The sequence below is a fragment of the Balaenoptera acutorostrata genome, chromosome 11, assembly GCF_949987535.1.
Source record: "Balaenoptera acutorostrata chromosome 11, mBalAcu1.1, whole genome shotgun sequence".
In the NCBI taxonomy this organism is placed as follows: Eukaryota; Metazoa; Chordata; class Mammalia; order Artiodactyla; family Balaenopteridae; genus Balaenoptera; species Balaenoptera acutorostrata.
Genome location: NC_080074.1, coordinates 47,355,647 through 47,375,935, shown reverse-complemented (window position 1 = coordinate 47,375,935; position 20,289 = coordinate 47,355,647). Strand labels below are relative to the sequence as shown.

Below are 20,289 nucleotides of genomic sequence, written 5' to 3'. Positions count from 1 at the left end.
AGGCACCAGTCCCCTCCACCAGGAGGCCTACACAGCCCACTGAACCAACCTTACCCACTGAGGGCAGACACCAAAGATAATGGGAACTACAAACCTGCAGCCTGTGAAAAGGAGACCCCAAATACAGTAAGTTAAGCAAAATGAGAAGACAGAGAAATATGCAGCAGATGAGGGAGCAAGGTAAAAACCCACCAGACCAAACAAATGAAGAAGAAATAGGCAGTTTACCTGAAAAAGAATTCAGAGTAATGATAGTAAAGGTGATCCAAAATCTTGGAAATAGAATGGAGAAAATACAAGAAACGTTTAACAACGATCTAGAAGAACTAAAGAGCAAACAAACAATGATGAACAACACAATAAATGAAATTTAAAATTCTCTAGAAGGAATTAATAGCAGAAAAACTGAGGCAGAAGAACGGATAAGTGACCTGGAAGATAAAATAGTGGAAATAACTACCACAGAGCAGAATAAAGACAAAAGAATGAAAAGAATTGAGGACAGTCTCAGAGACCTCTCGGACAACATTGAACTCACCAACATTCCAATTATAGGGGTCCCAGAAGAAGAAGAGAAAAAGAAAGGGACTGAGAAAATATTTGAAGGAGATTATAGTTGAAAACTTCCCTAATATGGGAAAGGAAATAGTCAATTAAGTCCAGGAAGCACAGAGAGTCCTATACAGGATAAATCCAAGGAGAAACACGTCAAGACACATAATAATCAAACTATCAAAAATTAAATACAAAGAAAAAATATTAAAAGCAGGAAGAGAAAAGCAACAAATAACACACAAGGGAATCCCCATAAGGTTAACAGATGATCTTTCAGCAGAAACTCTGCAAGCCAGAAGGGAGTGGCAGGACATTTTTAAAGTGATGAAAGGGAAAAAACTACAACCAAGATTACTCTACCCAGCAAGGATCTCATTCAGATTTGTCGGAGAAATTAAAACCTTTACAGACAAGCAAAAGCTAAGAGAATTCAGCACCACCAAACCAGCTTTACAACAAATGCTAAAGGAACTTCTCTAGGCAGGAAACACAAGAGAAGGAAAAGACCTACAATAATAAGCCCAAAACCATTAAGAAAATGGTAATAGGAACCTACATATCGATAATTACCTTAAATGTAAATGGATTAATGCTCCAACCAAAAGACATAGACAGGCTGAATGGATACAAAAACAAGACCCATTTATATGCTGTCTACAAGAGACCCACTTCAGACCTAGGAACACATACATACTGAAAGTGAGGGGATGGAAAAAGATATTCCACGCAAATGGAAATCAAAAGAAAGCTGGAGTAGCAATTCTCATATCAGACAAAATAGACTTTAAAATAAAGACTATTACAAGAGACAAAGAAGGACACTACATAATGATCAAGGGATCAATCCAAGAAGAAGATATAACAATTGTAAACATTTATGCACCCAACATAGGAGCACCTCAGTACATAAGGCAAATGCTAACAACCATAAAAGGAGAAATCGACAGGAACACAATCATAGTAGAGGACTTTACCACCCCACTTTCACCAATGGACAGATCATCCAAAATGAAAATAAATAAGGAAACGCAAGCTTTAAATGACACATTAAACAGATGGACTTAATTGATATCTATAGGATATTCCATCTAAAAACAACAGAACACATTCTTCTCAAGTGTTCATGGAACATTCTCCAGGATAGATCATATCTTGGGTCACAAATCAAGCCTTGGTAAACTTAAGAAAATTGAAATCATATCACGTTTCTTTTCTGACCACAACGCTATAAGACTAGATATCAATTACAAGAAAAAATCTGTACAAAACACAAACACATGGAGGCTAAACAATACGCTACTAAATAACCAAGAGAGCACTGAAGAAATCAAAGAGGAAATCAAAAAATACCTAGAAACAAATGACAATGAAAACACAAGGACCCAAAACCTATGGGATGCAGCAAAAGCAGTTCTAAGAGGGAAGTTTATAGTAATACAATCCTACCTCAAGAAACAAGAAACATCTCAAATAAACAACCTAACCTTACACATAAAGCAACTAGAGAAGGAAGAACATAAAAAGCCCAAAGTTAGCAGAAGGAAAAACATCATAAAGATTAGATAAGAAATAAATGACAAAGAAATGAAGAAAACAATAGTAAAGATCAATACACCTAAGAGCTGGTCCTTTGAGAATATAAACAAAACTGATAAACCATTAGCCAGACTCAGCAAGAAAAAAAGGGAGAAGACTCAAATCAATAAAATTAGAAATGAAAAAGAAGTAACAACTGACACTGCAGAAATTGAGAGATTACTACAAGCAATTATATGCCAATAAAATGGACAACCTGGAAGAAATGGACAAATTCTTAGAAAAGCACAACCTTCCGAGACTGAACCAGGAAGAAATAGAAAATATAAACAGACCAATCACAAGCACTGAAATTGAAACTGTGATTAAAAATCTTCCAACAAACAAATGCCCAGGACCAGATGGTTTCACAGGCGAATTCTATCAAACATTTAGAGAAGAGCTAATACCTATCCTTCTCAAACTTTTCCAAAATATAGCAGAGGGAGGAACACTCCCAAACTCATTCTACGAGGCCATCATCACCCTGATACCAAAAGCAGACAAAGATGTCACTAAAAAAGAAAACTAGAGGCCAATATCACTGATGAACATAGATGCAAAAATCCTCAATAAAATACTAGCAAACAGAACCCAACAGCACATTAAAAGGATCATACACCATAATCCAGTGGGGTTTATCCCAAGAATGCAAGGATTCTTCAATAAACACAAATCAATCAATGTGATACAGCATATTAACAAATTGAAGGAGAAATACCATATGATCATCTCAATAGATGCAGAAAAAGCATTCGACAAAATTCAACACCCATTTATGATAAGAACCTTCCAGAAAGTAAGCATAGAGGAAACTTACCTCAACATAATAAAAGTCATATATGACAAACCCACAGCCAACATCGTTCTCAATGGTGAAAAACTGAAACCATTTCCACTACGATCAGGAACAAGACAAGGTTGTCCACTCTCACCACTATTATTCAACATAGTTTTGGAAGTTTTAGCCACAGCAATCAGAGAAGAAAAAGAAACAAAATATCCAAATCGGAAAAGAAGAAGTAAAACTATCACTGTCTGCATATGACATGATATTATACATAGAGAATCCTAAATATGCTACGAGAAAACTATTAGAGCTAATCAATGAATTTGGTAAAGTAGCAGGATACAAAATTAATGCACAGAAATTTCTTGCATTCCTATACACTAATGATGAAAAATCTGAAAGAGAAATTAAGGAAACACTCCCATTTACCATTGCAACAAAAAGAATAAAATACCTACGAATAAACCTACCTAAGGAGACAAAAGACCTGTATGCAGAAAACTGTAAGACACTGATGAAAGAAATTAAAGATGATACAAACAGATGGAGAGCTATACCATGTTCTTCGATGGGAAGAATCAACATTGTGTGAATGACTATACTACCCAAAGCAATCTACAGATTCAGTGCAATCCCTATCAAACTACCAATGGCATTTTTCACAGAACTAGAACAAAAAATTTCACAATTTGTATGGAAACACAAAGGACCCCGAATAGCCAAAGCAATCTTGAGAACGAAAAATGGAGCTGGAGGAATCAGGCTCCCGGACTTCAGACTATACTACAAAGCCACAGTAATCAAGACAGTATGGTACTGGCACAAAAACAGAAAATATAGATCAATCGAACAGAATAGAAAGCCCAGAGATAAACCCACGAATACATGGTCACCTTATCTTTGATAAAGGAGGCAAGAATATACAATGGAGAAAAGACAGCCTCTTCAATAAGTGGTGCTGGGAAAACTGGACAGCTACATGTAAAAGAGTGAAATTAGAACATTCCCTAACACCATACACAAAAATAAACTCAAAATGGATTAAGGATCTGAATGTAAGGCTAGATACTATAAAACTTCTTAGAGGAAAACACAGGCAGAACACTCTATGACATAAATCACAGCAAGATCCTTTTTGACCCACCTCCTAGAGAAAGGGAAATAAAAACAAAAATAAACAAATGGGACCCAATGAAACTTAAAAGTTTTTGCACAGCAAAGGAAACCATAAACAAGACAAAAAGACAACCCTCAGAATGGGAGAAAGTATTTGCAAACAGAGCAACTGACAAAGGATTAAACTCCAAAATATACAAGCAGCTCATGCAGCTCAATATCAAAAAAACAAGCGACCCAATCTAAAACTGGGCAGAAGACCTAAATAGACATTTCTCCAAAGAAGATATACAGATCGCCAACAAACACGTGAGAGGATGCTCAACATCACTAATCACTAGAGAAATGCAAATCAAAACTACAATGAGGTATCACCGCACACTGGTCAGAATGGCCAGTATCGAAAAGTCTACAAACAATAAATGCTGGAGAGGGTGTGGAGAAAAGGGAACCCTCTTGCACTGTTGGTGGGAATGTAAATTGACACAGCCACTATGGAGAACAGTATGGAGGTTCCTTAAAAAGTTAAAAATAGAACTACCATACAACCCAGCAATCCTACTACTGGGCATATACCCTGAGAAAACCATAATTCAAAAAGAGTCATGTACCACTATGTTCATTGCAGCACTATTTACAATAGCCAGGACATGGAAGCAACCTAAGTGTCCATCGACAGATGAATGGATAAAGAAGATGTGACACATATATACAATGGAATATCACTCAGCCATAAAAAGAAACAAAATTGGGTTATTTGTAGTGAGGTGGATAGACCTAGACTCTGTCATACAGAATGAAGTATGTCAGAAAGAGGTAAACAAATACCATATGCTAACACATATATATGGAATCTAAAAAAAAAAAAAATGGTTCTGAAGAACCTAGGGGCAGGACAGGAATAAAGACCCAGATGTAGAGAATGGACTTGAGGACACAGGGAGGGGGAAGGGTAAGCTGGGACAAACTGAGAGAGTGGCATGGACATATTTACACTACCAAACGTAAAATAGATAGCTAGTGGGAAGCAGCCGCATGGCACAGGGAGATCAGCTTGGTTCTTTGTGTCCACATAGAGGGGTAGGATAGGGAGGGTGGGAGGGAGACATAAGAGGGAGGGGATATGGGGATATAATGTATACGTGTAGCTGATTCACTTTGTTATACAGCAGAAACTAACACACCATTGTAAAGCAATTATACTCCAATAAAGATGTTAAAAAAACAAAAAACAAAAAACTTCCTTTTGTATTGTTGTCCTATGTCTACCTTTTTATTGATACCTTGGTGTGTTTTTTTTAACATCTTTATCATAGTATAATTGCTTTACAATGGTGTGTTAGTGTCTGCTTTATAACAAAGTGAATCAGTTATACATAAACATATGTCCCAATATCTCTTCCCTCTTGCGTCTCCCTCCCTATCCCAACCCTCTAGGTGGTCACAAAGCACCAAGCTGATCTCCCTGTGCTGTGCGGCTGCTTCCCACTAGCTATCTATTTTAAGTTTGGTAGTGTAAATATGTCCATGCCACTCTCTCAGTTTGTCCCAGCTTACCCTTCCCCCTCCCTGTTTCCTCAGGTCCATTCTCTAGTAGGTCTGTGTCTTTATTCCCGTCTTGCCCTTAGGTTCTTCATGACCATTTGTTTTTTTTTTAATATTCCATATATGTGTGTTAGCATACGGTATTTGTTTTTCTCTTTCTGACTTACTTCACTCTGTATGACAGACTCTAGGTCTATCCACCTCAATACAAATAACTCAATTTCGTTTCTTTTTATGACTGAGCAATACTCCATTGTATATATGTGCCCTGGCAAAAGGAAATTTTTTAAACAGAGGAAGTCAAAAGAGAATACCAGAGAGGGAATTTTTTATTTCATTTCTGTTATTTTTCTCTTTATGCTATTAAATTATATATAATATAAAAGATCTAAATAATAATTAAATTATTATAAAAATTACTAATAAAATCACTTAATTATAAGCTCCATAACAACCTGGTCCTTCCCTGTTTTTGATCACTTTTTATCTCCAATGCCTGCCACAGTGCCTCAACACGAATAAGTATTTGTTAAGTGAAGAAGTAAATGAAATGAGTGAATCAGCTACATTTTTAAACCATGGCTGTAGAAGAAAGAATGAAATCACTTCTACCAATAGCACATATGCGACTGAGAAAAGAAGGCCTGCTCTACTCTAAGGATCAATGAGAAACATCTCAGAAGGCATGCACTCACAGTGTTTTGAAACTGGTTCTTCCTTGGTGATACATGTGGCCCTGAGTTCCCACATTCTGAATTGGAAGAGACAGAGAAATTAGCCAGTCTCTAAATATGCCTCCAACTCTTAAGATATGATTCTGCAACCTGGATTAGGAGAAAAGTGAGAGAGAGTAATCGCCAAAGGACTAGTGTCCCAACCACCTGGCCCTTGATTTACCAACCAAGAATGGCCTGTGACAAAGTTCCCAGATGTTTTGCGATCCAGGTAAGTAACTTTCCTCAAAGCAAATTAGATTAATGTTTCTATCCACAGCTCACCTCTCAGGTCCAGGCTTTGTTCCCTGGTCTGGCACTGAAAGAAGTGCTTGAGCTTTAAACAAGGTGGAAAAAACATGAGATGTCGTCCACTCTTGATTTTCCCGTCACGTACTCCTGCAACAGTAGACTCCAAAGTTTAAAGACTTTTTACTATGTCAAAGTTGCCTCTGTTACTGAGCCTGCGCATCTGGAGCCTGTGCTCCGAAACAAGAAAGGCCACGATAGTGAGAGGCCTGCGCACTGTGATGAAGAGTGGCCCCCACTTGCCACAACTAGAGAAAGACCTCGCACAGAAACGAAGACCCAACACAGCCATAAATAAGTAAATTAAAAAAAACAAACAAACCACCATTTCATTTAAAAAAAAAAAAAAAAGTTGCCTCTGAATCAGCCTTGTCTATTCAGCTGTTCCCTGGGGACATTGTGATAGGCTCATCGTTACAGCATGAGCATCTTTATACAAAGTCTGTTTTCCGGATATTTTGAAACTTCCCCAAGCCCTGCTTATGTAAAGTGTGAATGTTCCCTATTAACATAAGGTACTCTTGCACTCTGAGCGTGGAGTAACTCAAGACCCGTGACAAACTTGTATGTTTTCCAAAATATGTTTGCAGCATTTCCCTCTTGCCTATAAAATAGCATTAAAGGAAATGTCTCGCTCCATAAATATAACTGTCAAGTACTTAAGTGACTTGCACTTCATCATCATCATCACCAAAATAGTAAAGTGCCTTTTTTGTCCAGGGCTAGGATCATAGTGTACTGGGCATATTCCACAGATATTCGAGTAACACATTGAGAAGATGCAGCCACTGGGTTTTTATCAAACTTTTCTAAAGGGACCATAACATCCAGTTGTTTCCAGATATAATTTCTGTATTTTAAGTGTGATGGCTAATTTTATGTGTCAACTAGACTGGAGCATGGGATGCCCAGGTATTTGGTCAAACGTTATCCAGTGTTTCTGGGAGGGTGTTTCTGAATGAGATTAACATTTAAATTGGTAGACTGAGTAAAGCAGATTGCCCTCCATAATGTGAGTGTGCCTCATCCAGTCAGTTGAAGGCCTGAATAGAATAAAAAGTCTTGACTCCCCGCCAAAGTGAGGATTCTTCCTGCCTGATGGCCTACATACCAGTATATTGACTTTTTCCTGCCTTTGAACTTGAACTGAAACATTGGCCCTTTCCGAGTCGTGAGCCTACTGGCCTTCAGACTGGAACTACACCATTAGCTCTCCTGGGTCTCCAGCTTCACCCACTCACCCTGCAGATCTTGAAACTTGCCAGCCTCCATAATTACACAAGCCAATTCCTTACAATAAATCTCTATCTCTTTACCTACACATTCTATTGGTTTTCCTTCTCTTGAGAACACTGACTAATAGAACACATAAGAATCAACATATTATTCAACATGGAAGATTCTGTCCACTGACAGAGGATTCTGGGAAGATAGTGGAGGAGGGAGCACCAGGAATCCATCTCGCCATGCAAACAACAATTGGCAGAATCTCTCTGATGTACTTGGAACTCTGGAATCTGTTGAAGGCTTGCAATTTCTAGGGAAAGCCTTGGATGGTAAATTGCAGTTAATTTTAGTCAATTTCAGCTCTTAGCACAGTAGCAGCTATCCATCCCCCACTCCCAGCCCCATGGCAGGCAGCTGTGCTGATGTTCCTGGAGCAGCTTGCACACAGCTTGTGGGAGCCAGGGCAGGCAAAAAGGATCCTGTCCTCTAAATATTGGAAACCTATGCACTGCTCACTGATTGCTGTTTCTGATCACAGAGGTGCAGACAAAAAGGCAGGCAGCCATTGTTGCAAGCCCTTCCAGATGAAATGAATTCCAGGGAATTTAAAGGGCCATCCTTCTGCCCCTACCCCCTTCATTTTTCACTTTTCCCTCTTTCAGAAGCCAGACATTAAAGATTAGGACATTCAAAAACAACTACATATATGGGGAAAATTAGAAAGTGACCATGCATGACCAGGGAAAGGCTCAGAAAAGAGCTGATAAGACCGTAAGTTTACAACTCAGCCTGACCCTCAGCATAAAGACACCTGACACAATTAAAAACAAACATATAAACAAACAAAAACAAAAAATAAGAATAATGGCAAAGCCCAGCAAATCCTGGGGAAGAGGGAGAATCTGATTTCCAGAGTTACTACATTATTAGATTCAAATGTCCAGTGTGCAAAAAAAGCACATGGCATACAAAGAAACAGGAAAGTACAGCTCATTTAAAGGCAAAAAATAAATCAACAGAAACTCTCTCTGTAAAGACCTAATGGCAGATATCCAAGACAAAGACTTAACACAACTGTCTTAAAAATGCTCAAAGAATTAAAGGAAGATATAGAAAACTCAAGAAGATGATGTGTGAACAAAATGGAAATATTATTAAAGAGACAGAAGATCTAAAAAGAAATCAAAAGGAAATTCTGGAGCTGAAAAGTACAGAAGCTGAAATGAAAAAATTCACTACAGGTAAAGGCAGGTTTGAGCAATCAGAAGAAAGTATTGGCAAATTTTAAGATAGGAAAATGGAAATTATTAAGTATGAGGAACAGAAAGAAAAATGATTAAAGGAAAGCAAACGAATCTATGTTATTGCAAATGGCAAAATTTCATTCTTTTTATAGCTGAGTAGTATTCCATTGTGTATATGTACCACATCTTCTTTATCCATTCAGCTATTGATGGACATTCAGGCTGCTTCCATATCTTGGCTATTGTAAATAATGCTGCAGTGAATGTGGAGGTACAGGTAACTTTTCAAGTTAGTGTTTTCATTTTTCTTTGGATAAATACCCAGAAGTGAGTTGATGAATCCTATGGTAGTTCTATTTTTAATTTTTTGAGGAACCTCCATACTGTTCTCCATAGTGGCTGTATCAATTTACATTCCCACCAACAATGTAGGAGGGTTCCCTTTTCTCCACAGTCTCTCCAACACTTATTTCTGTACAGCACAGGGAATATAGTCAATATTTTATAATAACTTTGTATGGAGTATAATCTATAAAAATATCAAATTAGTGCATTTTACAACTGAAACAATATAATATTGTAAGTCAACTATATTTCAATAAAATAATAATAATAATAAAATAAAATAGAATCATCACCAATTAAAAGAAAACAAGTGAACAAGGCCCAAGGAACCTGTGGGACACCATAAATCTAATCCAGTAAAACTAAGATGTGCAAAAAAATATATAGCATCTTTATTTTCTTATCCTTATAACTCAGTCTCTTCCAGATTAAACAATCTATGTCTGGTAAATGCTCAGTCTTTCAAACTTCCTCCCTCTTTGCTCCTACAGGAAGTGTCATCTTGGGGTACATAGGCACTGATGTGACTTCATTATGGCAAGTGTTGGGAGGATGGGGGATCTTGGATCCCATTCACCATCTGAGTTCTTGCTGGTTCCTGCTGTGGGACTATATCTAGGTCCTGAACTGATATCTGCTGAAGTGAAAATGGACCTATCTGTCTTTGAGGCATTGTGCTGGCATTCGCTGCTGAAGTCAATAAGAGCAGCCAATTATCTCTGGTCTTGAACTCTTTCCTATCCCCCATTATGTTCTTTGACTAGTCCTCAGACCTCCATACAATCTAGTCCCACTCCATTACCTCTCTGGCCTCTTCCTTGTCACTCTTCCCTTTGCCTAGCCTTCCCCAAGCACATTAATCTCCTTGCTGTTCCTTAATGCACCTGGCATGTTTCTACGTCAGGGTCTTTGTACCACTGTTCCCTCTGTTTGGAAGTCATGGCTTGCTCCCTCGCTGTATTCAAGCCTTTGCTCCCATGTCATCTTCTCTTTACACATTCCTTAACCATCTTATTTAAAACTGAACATGACTCCTGAGCTCCCACACTCCCTTCTTGCTTTTTTTTAATCCATGACAATCAACACTATCAAATATATCATATGCTTTGCTTATTTGTTTGATTTATTATCTGTTTCCCTCCTCATGAATGTAGGTTCACTGTAGAGATTAGGGCTGATAAATAGTGCAGAGGACTCAGAATTGATATGGTATCTGCTCCATGACTTTGGGATTCAATGAAGTGCATCACTGCCTTAAGTAAGGATGAGCACTGAATGGTACAATAAACACCTCATATGATTTGGGGTGGGATCAAGTCAGTATCAGGCCACCCCACATCCATTCATGTCCTCCACTTTTCAGATTTCCATAACTGTCCTCTTCTCAGCCTCTACTGGCTTTTATTTTAAAACTCCAAAGGTACTAACAAATGACAAAGATGTCTTATTTTCTTATCAAAAATTTATTGAGGGCATACATACTTAAATTTTTGTGTTAGTGAAGGTAATTCTAGCTGCTATAACAAAAACATTTCAACCAAATAGAACCTATTTCTCACTGAGATGATCAACCCAGGGTGGCTGGTGGGTGGGGTTTTACCCACAGAGGGATTTAAGAGCCCAGGCATGTCCCATCTTATGGCTCCACCCTCCCTGTCAGTTACTCAGCATCCAGTTAGGAGAGGAAACAGAGGATGAAAGAGACAGAGCAGTTGCCTAACCACCTTGACCACACACATCACTTCTGCTCACATACCATTGGTTAGAACTAGATCATGGAATAACTGGATGCAAGAAGCCATGGAAATTGCAGTCTCTGCCTGGGCAACTCTTTCCCTGTGCCAATTCTATGCCATAGAAGGAAAAGCACAGATCTTGGGCAGTTAGCTATCTCTACCACGCGTGTTGCATGATATGTAAGCATTTTCACATACATGGCTTCATTAATTCTTTCAACATCTTCATAAGTTATTAAGATCATTCCTATTATACAGAGAAGGAGACTGATACCCAGAGATAAAAATTGAGGCTTTAGAATGTGACTCCATTTTTGGAGATTTGCATTTTTAATATAGTCTTTATGGAGATATAATTCACATACCATACAATTCACTAATTTAAAATGTACAAAGCAATGGTTTGTAGTATGTTCACAGAGTTGTGCAACCATCACCATGATCAATTTTAGAATATTTGAATCACCCCAAAAAGAAATTTTGTACTCTTTAGCATTTCCTTCCCATTTTCTCCTCAGCCCCCTCAGCCCTAAGCAACCACTAATCTACCTCCTGTCTCTACAGATTTGCATATTCTGGACATTTAATATAAAGGAAATCATACAATGTGTGGTCTTTTGTGACTGGCTTCTTTCACTCACCTTCATGATTTCAAGGTTCATCTGTGTTGTAGCACGGATCATTCCTTTATCTCTTTTTATTGCCCCAAAATATGGCACTGAATGGATAAAACACAAATTTGTTTATCCATTCATCACGTGATCGACACTTGGATTGTTTCCATTTTGCCTATCATGGATAATGCTGCTATGAACATTTGTAAACAAGTTTTTATGTGAACATATGTTTTTATTTTTCTTGGGTATATACCTAGGAACAGAATTGCTGGGTCATATGGTAATCCATATGTAACCTTTTTGAGGGACTGCCAGACTCCTTTCCAAAGTGGCTGTGTCCTTTTACAATCTCCCTAGCAGTGTAGAGGGTTCCCATTTCTCCACATCCTCCCCCCACACTTGTTATTATTCCTCTTTTTTATAGTGGGATTTGCATTTTGAGAGATGACTACTTCGGTCAACTTCAAGACTTAGAATTATGGTTCAGTTCCTTCAGTAAGAAACTAGATAAGGAGAGAGGGGCTTAGGAAACATTTGAAAGGATTTGTCTTCTGTGCTCTTTCTCCTAGGTACACATACCTTATCCTGCCATCTGGATGCCCAGGAACCTGAAGTGGTGGCACTCCATGAATGCTTGCCCTTCTTGGGCACGTTCCTTCTTGCCCCACATTCCAGACTTTTCCTGACCACTCCTTTCTTGACACCCCGCAATAAATAATTGGATGCAGAAAGTTTTAAGCCTTTTTGTTTTGACCTATCCATGTCGACCCTGTGGACTTTCTGATCTGAGAATATTTTGACCCCTGTGTTTGGGAGTTAAAACTTTACATTAAAATTCTGCATACATAGATTAAAATACTCATTAAGAAAGTATTTTTAGAGCCATAGTAATTTCTATTAAGTTACTATAATTCCTTGATAAAATTTTTATTCCCAGGCATTAAGATATTTCTAATTTTTTCCCATTTTAATTGTTAATTTACTGAAATTCTTTTCATTGGAATCAATTATTTTCCACATAAGGTTTAAATGAAAATGTTATTCAATGTGGTTTTTCTCCTTATTGCTCATATCAAATTTTTATTGATTATAGTTTCTGCAATTGCAGCTTTTCTTTTATAGCCATTATTTGTACCAAATCCAATTGTCTCAGGTCAAATTATTCATACCTAAACTTAGTCAAAAAATTGGATTCTTCTGTCAATTTTTAGGCAATAATAAATTTTAACATGTGCCAGTGTAGTTGTTGGCAGTTTTATTTAGTGTTGATTACTTCTGCCAAGTCTAATTTTTCCCTGTTTAACGTTTGCATGTTTCAATGTGAGCATTAAGGCACGATTCTTCAGATTTTCATCTCTAACAAATTTTATCATGTGCAGTTTTCACCACTGTCATTTTCTTTTGTACTGATTATTCCTGCCAATAATATTTAGTAGGAAATGGACAAAGGACTGATAGTTGGACATTTTTTTCTTTTTAATGAGAAAACTGTGAGAAGTTTCTTCAGCTATTTCAAAGTTGTTCTGCTGTCTGGAATTTCTCTGTATTGATGACTTAATTCTTTAACATATTTCCAGTCAAGTTGGGTATTCTGTACTAACCACTCATGTTGATGGCAGAGCAATGAGCAAATGGTGGGATTATCATATCCTTGGGTCAAACGTCCCTGGATCAATATAATCCTGGGTCACAAAATTAATCTGTTCAATGTGTTCTATACCTGATTCATCATTGGAATCAGCTGGGGAACTTCTTTTAAACATACAGGTTCCTGGGCTTCCCTGGTGGCGCAGTGGTTGAGAGTCTGCCTGCCAATGCAGGGGACACGGGTTCGAGCCCTGGTCTGGGAAGATCCCACATGCCGCGGAGCAACTAGACCCGTGAGCCGCAATTACTGAGCCTGCGCGTCTGGAGCCTGTGCTCCGCAACAAGAGAGGCCGCGATAGTGAGAGGCCCGCGCACCGCGATGAAGAGTGGCCCCCGCTTGCCAGAACTAGAGAAAGCCCTCGCACAGAAATGAAGACCCAACACAGCCATAAACAAATAAACAAATAAATTTAAACATACAGGTTCCTAACCCACCTCTTCCATCCCTATCTGCCCCAAGTCAGCAAAGTCTCACTTTACATGTCTGAGATAGGCTCCCAGCAGCTATTTAATTTTGTCTTAATTCCTCTAATGATTCTCATGTCTATCCATGGGAGTCTTCTCCGCTAAGCCATACCCAGAAGGGGGCTGTCCACTTGAGCCTATGTCAGAATAGTTTTATAACTTACCAAAAAAGAGAAAAAGGACATTAAGGAGGAAAAGGAAACTGCTGGTGGCCAAGAAACAGTGGATGGGTGTGCTCACTGGAAGGTCCTGGTAAAGATATAAGAGGCATGCAGACAGTGGTCGTCAATTTGGAGGTCAAGAGAAGGAGATGGAAGTAAAGCAGCACCGTTCAGAGTCTATGTTCTCAAACCTTAGGCACTACTGAGTCTTCCCTCTTTTCTGGTCCTTGTTCTGCTTTGCTTGGTTTGGGGGAGACTTTTAAGGCTGGGCAAGATGGTGCCCTGCTCAGTGACTAAATTGTCAGTAACCTGATGGAGCAGATGTGAATCTCAGTCTACAACTCAAGGTGGGAAAGAAACAGAAGTTCATTTTCTGTGACTCAACTTATTTTCTATTTTTGAGATGCCCATTCATTGTAGGAAGGAAAAAAAGTTCAGTCAGTTCAAGGTTTTCCTTCTCTTACCCCAAGGTGGGTCAAAAGTAGGGTAGCGGACCAGTAGTTTTAGTGCCAGTGTTTTTTGAATGGAAGGCTACTATGTCACCTGCAGCGGCACGTGGATCCACACCCAAGGTTTGGTTCAGATGTTGCTACTGATGCTGCCACACATACACACCAAAATGGTACAGAAAGGTTTATTACTTACATAATGGGTGTCTGTGTCCGGGGTGAGCAGGATAGGCTTCTTAAGCAAGTCTGAAATAAAAAAGCAAGGAAATGAGACTGGCCTGGGTTTTTATTGTGGTTAGGGTTTGGGGCTGGGCATGAGAGTCCCCATGCAGCAACGTCTTGTGGTTTGGCTGGTGCCAAAATGGTGAGCACCCAGGCTTTTTTATCAGCTTGTCCAGACGTGGGGCAGAAAGGGAAGAGGAAGAGGTAAGGCTTAGAAGGTGTCGGCGGTCAAATATCAAAATATGAAATCAGATTCTTCATTAGAAGGGCATTTGTCTTTGATTTCACTTGTCCACACAGAAATCCTCTGAAGCAACCAGCATCTCGTCTGATCCTTGGTATTTAAGAATAATTATTATTACAGTTATATTTATTGATTAATTACAAAGTCCCAGGAACTCTTGTGTCTTACATGTACATTTCATTTAATCCTGACTGCAATCTTATGAGACAAGTACTATTATTATCCCAATTACAGATGAGGAAAGTGAGGCACAGAAGTAATGGCATCTGGGACTTCCCTGGCTGTCCAGTGGTTAAGTTTCTGTGCTTCCACTGCAGGGGGCGTGGGTTCGGTCCCTGGTTGGGGAACTAAGATCCCGCATGCCGAGTGGTGTGGCCAAAATAATAATAAATAAATAAATAAATAGATAAATAAACGTTAAAAAAAGAAAAAAAGATGTAATGGCATCTCCCTGCTGCTGGACTCAGGCTGTCTGGCTTCAGATTCTGTGCTCTAACCTCTGCATTATACCTCTCTTTCTTGTCTTCCTGGTCCCTCTCATCCTACCACTACATGATAAAACTGAGCTGCTTTGGTGCACAGGAAGTTCCAAGAGGCTGTCTCTACCTCTAGAGCTTCCTGCTTCCATGTGACTCTAATCCTGGAAGCAGGGCTCTAATCCCACTCTCCAGAAATGGGTCAGCCAGGATCCGGGCAGAAATCAAATGGCACTTTCAAATTGGGTAATTTAAGGAGAACTCATAAAGGAACTGCTTACAAAAATGTGGGAAGAGTTCAGGAAAAGCAACAGAGAATGGGACAGGGATCCATCACCACCCTACACCCCAGCCTGAATGAATGAGGGGAGGAAGTGGTTACAGGAATCAAGAAAGTGAGTTGTGGGGAGAAGGCCATCTGAGAGGATCTGTGGCCTTTAGTTGAGGAGCACAGCTGGGAAGACGAAGGAATAAATATCCTGACCTTACTTTCCTCCTGCTCTCCAGATCTCTTGCCAATGTCTTCTACTAGTCAAACCCAATGGAAGAATGGAGGGAAAGGAAATTGTCGATGCATTCCGTATGGACAGCCACCCAGGGCACCAGGCAGGATGAAGGATGGGAAGTGGATCTGTGGGGTAAAATGGAAAATGTCCATCATAGGCTTACCGATATCTATGCTTTTGTCACTCCTCCTCCCTCTCTTCTCTCCCCAGTCTAGGTAAAAAACAAACAGACAGATATATATATATATATTCAGGAAGCTGGCAGGAGCAGAAAGGAAGCTCTTTTCTCTCTCTCTCAATTTCTCTCTCTCCCTTTGCTCACCCTCTCCATTTCTTAGAAACCCATTCAACTGCCAATATTAGAGGGTCTGCCATATATTGGCTTAAACGCAAAACGGTTTACGTGGTTCACATAAGTAGTTTTATGACCCAATGAGCCATCGAGAACCCATCTTTCAGCTCTACCATCATCGACATTTTCGCTTTCATCCTCACTCTGGTTGTCTTATGGTTCTAAGATGGCTGCTACTGCTCCAAGCAGCACATCGGTACACCTGTGTAGTAGGCAGAAAGAAGGATAAAGGAAAAAGAGGAAGAAAAAGCCCCCCAGAAATGTATCATTTATATCTCATTGGCCAGATAGTGTCATATAACCACCTTGAACCCTTGGACTACAAGAGAATGTGTCTAGCAATTGTCTTTAGTTGGGAGAATTCGAGTTCTCTTCAAAAGGATGGAAAGAAAATAGATACTGGGTAGGCAGCTATTGGTGCCTGACATACTTAACATTTTATCTATATTAGAAATCTGCTCTGCTCCCATAACTCTTTAGGCCATTGGAAATCAAATCTAGGAAGAGACTTATAGACACTCAGAGAGAGAGAGAGAGAGAAAGGGAGAGGTGGATAAATAGATGGATAGATAGATGGATAGATAGAGAGATATAAAATTAAGCACATGACTGCTCAGCTAGTACACATTCCTTAGATCTTCCTGCAGCAAGATGTGAACGTTTGCCCATCTTCTCACCAACTGAATGTGAGTAGAAGAGGTATGTGCCCCTGTGTTTAGGCCTTAAGACACAGGACATGTGTTCCTATGCAGCTTCTTCCCCTTCCTGCAGTCTAAAAGCTAGTGCCTGTGACCAGCTTCTGCTACGCTCTAGGGGATAATGGACCAACAAGACGGCATATCTCTAAATGTCTACATGAATCAGAGACATGGCCAAACCTGGACTGTTAAATCCAAGGCTGTTATGAGAAAGAGATAAGAGCTTCTTCGTTCTATAAAGGTACTTCTTTTTGAGGTCTCTATGTCACAGCCACAAATACCTTCTGTTCCAAACATGATTCTCCAGGATGGTTACTACCTCATGCAAAGCTGTGCCTGGGTTTATTTGTGATATTTTCCCAGACTCCCAATGCAGAATTCAGATGGGAAGAAGGGGGATTATTCTTGTGGATTAGCAGCCATTCTTTGGGCAGTCTGGATGTTCTCAAGAAGGATGAAGCCAAACAGGAGCTAAAGTTATGCATAAGAGGGGTATAGAGGAACAGGTAAAGGAGACCAGGACATAAGAAGGCCACAGTGGAAAATTCTCACAGTCCTTCCTCTAGGTCAGTGGGGAGACTGAGCCTCATTCAACCAAATCTTGATTTGTTCAGTTTTCTAGGTCTGTATCACTTGAGGCAGTTATAGTCACAGACTCATTGGTAATGATGCCACTGGGGCTTTTCTTAACATTGTACCTCTTTTTCCTGTCTTCCTGGTAAATTTTGCTTTTGTGATTGAATTTTAATCATTTGTCAAGTGAGTGGCTGAAGTATTTAAAATTCTAGAGAGAATATAGCAAATGACTGTGGAGACAAGTATTGACATGAGAATCATTAGAAGGCCTTGGACAATGCCTCTTAGCCAAGATCCTGCCTCATCTGGGATTATCCAGGAAAACAAATCCCATCTCCACCCTGAGTCTTTAGTGAAGGGATGTTTGACCTAAATAGGTTTGTATAATACTTGTTCATCCTCCTGATTTATCCAGAGAAACAAAACTATGGAAAGAAAGTTTAAGAATCTCACAGATGGTTATGAAAAGAAGGAGATGAAGAAGGATGTGGTAGTTTGTTATGTTATTTTTAGGGTACAGGAGGTCTTGAACTGAAGATCTTGGATAGAAGCTATCCATTTTGAGCAGCCTGCTGCTTTGTCCAAAGATCTTGGAAAAGCTATCACCTTCTTGATGTCGTCTTCTGGAAGATTCCAAGGGATTCTGTTTTGGATCTCCTGTTGATATAGAAGTCTAGGAAATAAATGTATGATAACTTTTTACTGGAAACAAGGATCCAAGGGTTGATTCCCTAGAGTTTTACTGCAGTGTTTATGGCTAACAACACTTGATATGATCCTTTCCAATGAAGTCTGAGAAGAGTCTTATGTTGTTGTTGTTTCCTGTAATCCAAGACTTGAGGCTGAAGGTCATGCAGGGGTTCCTGTGCTTTATGATTGAGAGAAGCTGCTTGGACCTTTTGATTATGAACTTGAATATGCTGCATTCATTTTCTACAGTATTTGCCATGTTGGACTGTAAAAGAGCAGTCAAGAGAGGGGGTGAGAACCCTATAGGCAATGGGCATCTAGTGACAAGTTCATATGGGGACAGTCTATGAGTTCCTGTTAGACTGGCCCTAATGGCCATGAGAACTAAGGGCAAAGCCTTTGGCCTTGGCAACTAAAGTTCTTCAGATAGCTTTACAAGTCTCAGTTAGTACCTCAATCACTAGATAAATAGGTGGGTATTGCCAAGTGGAAAAAACAAAGTCTAAAAGTTTCTTTGCTACTATCAAAGGAGTTGCTTTATGGCAATGAAAGACTTCTAGAAGACCAGGAAACACAAAACACATTAGTAAGGACATATTCATAACCACATGAAGTGAGTAACTGAATGAAGTCCATTTGTAGATAGATTTCCAAAAGGTCCTAAAGGTTTTGGCTTGTCTTTATGCCTCAGCTTTACAATTCTCTCAAGATAGTAGGTTTGACAGATGGGAAATACATCAGAGATGTACTTTGAGATCTTATTGAAATGTCCCTACCAACGTTTATTTTTGATGTTTTTTAAATTTGCCTTTGCATAGTGGGTCACAACATGTAACACTTTTTGAGAAGATTCATTTCAGCATCTTGGGGCAGACCAAGAGATCATCTTGGTGCCACTATAGCTTTCTGGGAGAAGAAAACAATTTGACTTTTTTCAATACACTTTTTCAGAATCAAATGCTTAATATTGGCTTTAACTCAAGACCTGATGCCAATAGTTAGGAGTCAGTTTTGGCTTTGACTCTTGAACTTGCTGGACAGCTTGGAGGTGTTAAAGCAGCTCATTTAGTGTAGTAACCTGCTAAAGCATTACCCTTTGCTCCCTGAGTCTGCTTTTTACTGTGGGGCTCAACCCTAATATAGCCAATTCCTTTGGCAAAACAAGGCATCTAATAGGACTTTTATGTGACTGCCATGTTTAATTGGAAAACCAGATGCAGTTAAGAAGCCATACTGCTTCCAAAGCATATCAAAATCATGAATTACTCCACACACATATTTGTTATATGTATAGATATTTGCTCTCTCACCTCTACCTAACTGGCAGGCTGCAATTGTAAGTGCTGCAATTTCAGCAACTTGTATAGATTTTGCCTCTGGGAAAAGACAATATTCACATAAGTCTGAGTGGGCTGCAATCACACACTAAGCTTGATAGCCTCTTTGTTCAGTTCTCAAATGGGATCCTTCCAGAAACAGTTCTAAATCTGGGTTGTCTAAAAAAGTTTCGAGGAGATCAGAGTGAGGCAAGGAAAATTCCTGAATACGTGCATGACAGTGGTGAGGTTTTCCTTCTTTTGAGAGAGGAAAAAAGTTGGAGGGCTTTGGGGACTACAGCAATGGATAGAAATATGTGTGAATGAGAAGAGGAGGATTTCATAGAAGGTCAGTCTAGAAACAGAAAAGCATTGAGTGTTTTCAATAAAGAGTAAGATCTGCATGACATGAAGGACCATAAGGTTAAGTGGAGATCTTAAGACTAAGTCAGTAGAAGCCGCAGTTAACTTTGCTGCTGTTGCCACTGAACACAAACAAAGAGGGTAGGCTTTTGGTGTAGGGTAAAATGAGAAGCTGTTTAAGTGATGGGTGTTTGAAACCCATTGTGCTGTTGAGTTAGAACCCTCAAAGCTTGTCTTTGGATCTTTTGTATACAAACAGAAAGAAAGGTCTATGGTAATTGGGGAGTAGAAGCATAGGAGCTTCTGAAAGGCATTTTTAAAGTTACACAAGGCTCTAGGTGAGTCTATCCCA

General features: G+C 39.3%; 1 protein-coding gene across 1 annotated transcript in view; it reads right to left on the bottom strand.

The window, feature by feature from the left end:
• TSPAN8 (tetraspanin 8) overlaps positions 1-20,289 on the bottom strand; it is a 242,853-nt gene that overhangs the window by 73,862 nt on the left and 148,702 nt on the right. The window contains exon 4 of the mRNA XM_057557345.1: positions 14,691-14,740. Within this exon, the coding sequence (XP_057413328.1) occupies positions 14,691-14,740 (50 nt within the window). The remainder of the gene's footprint in view (positions 1-14,690; positions 14,741-20,289) is intronic.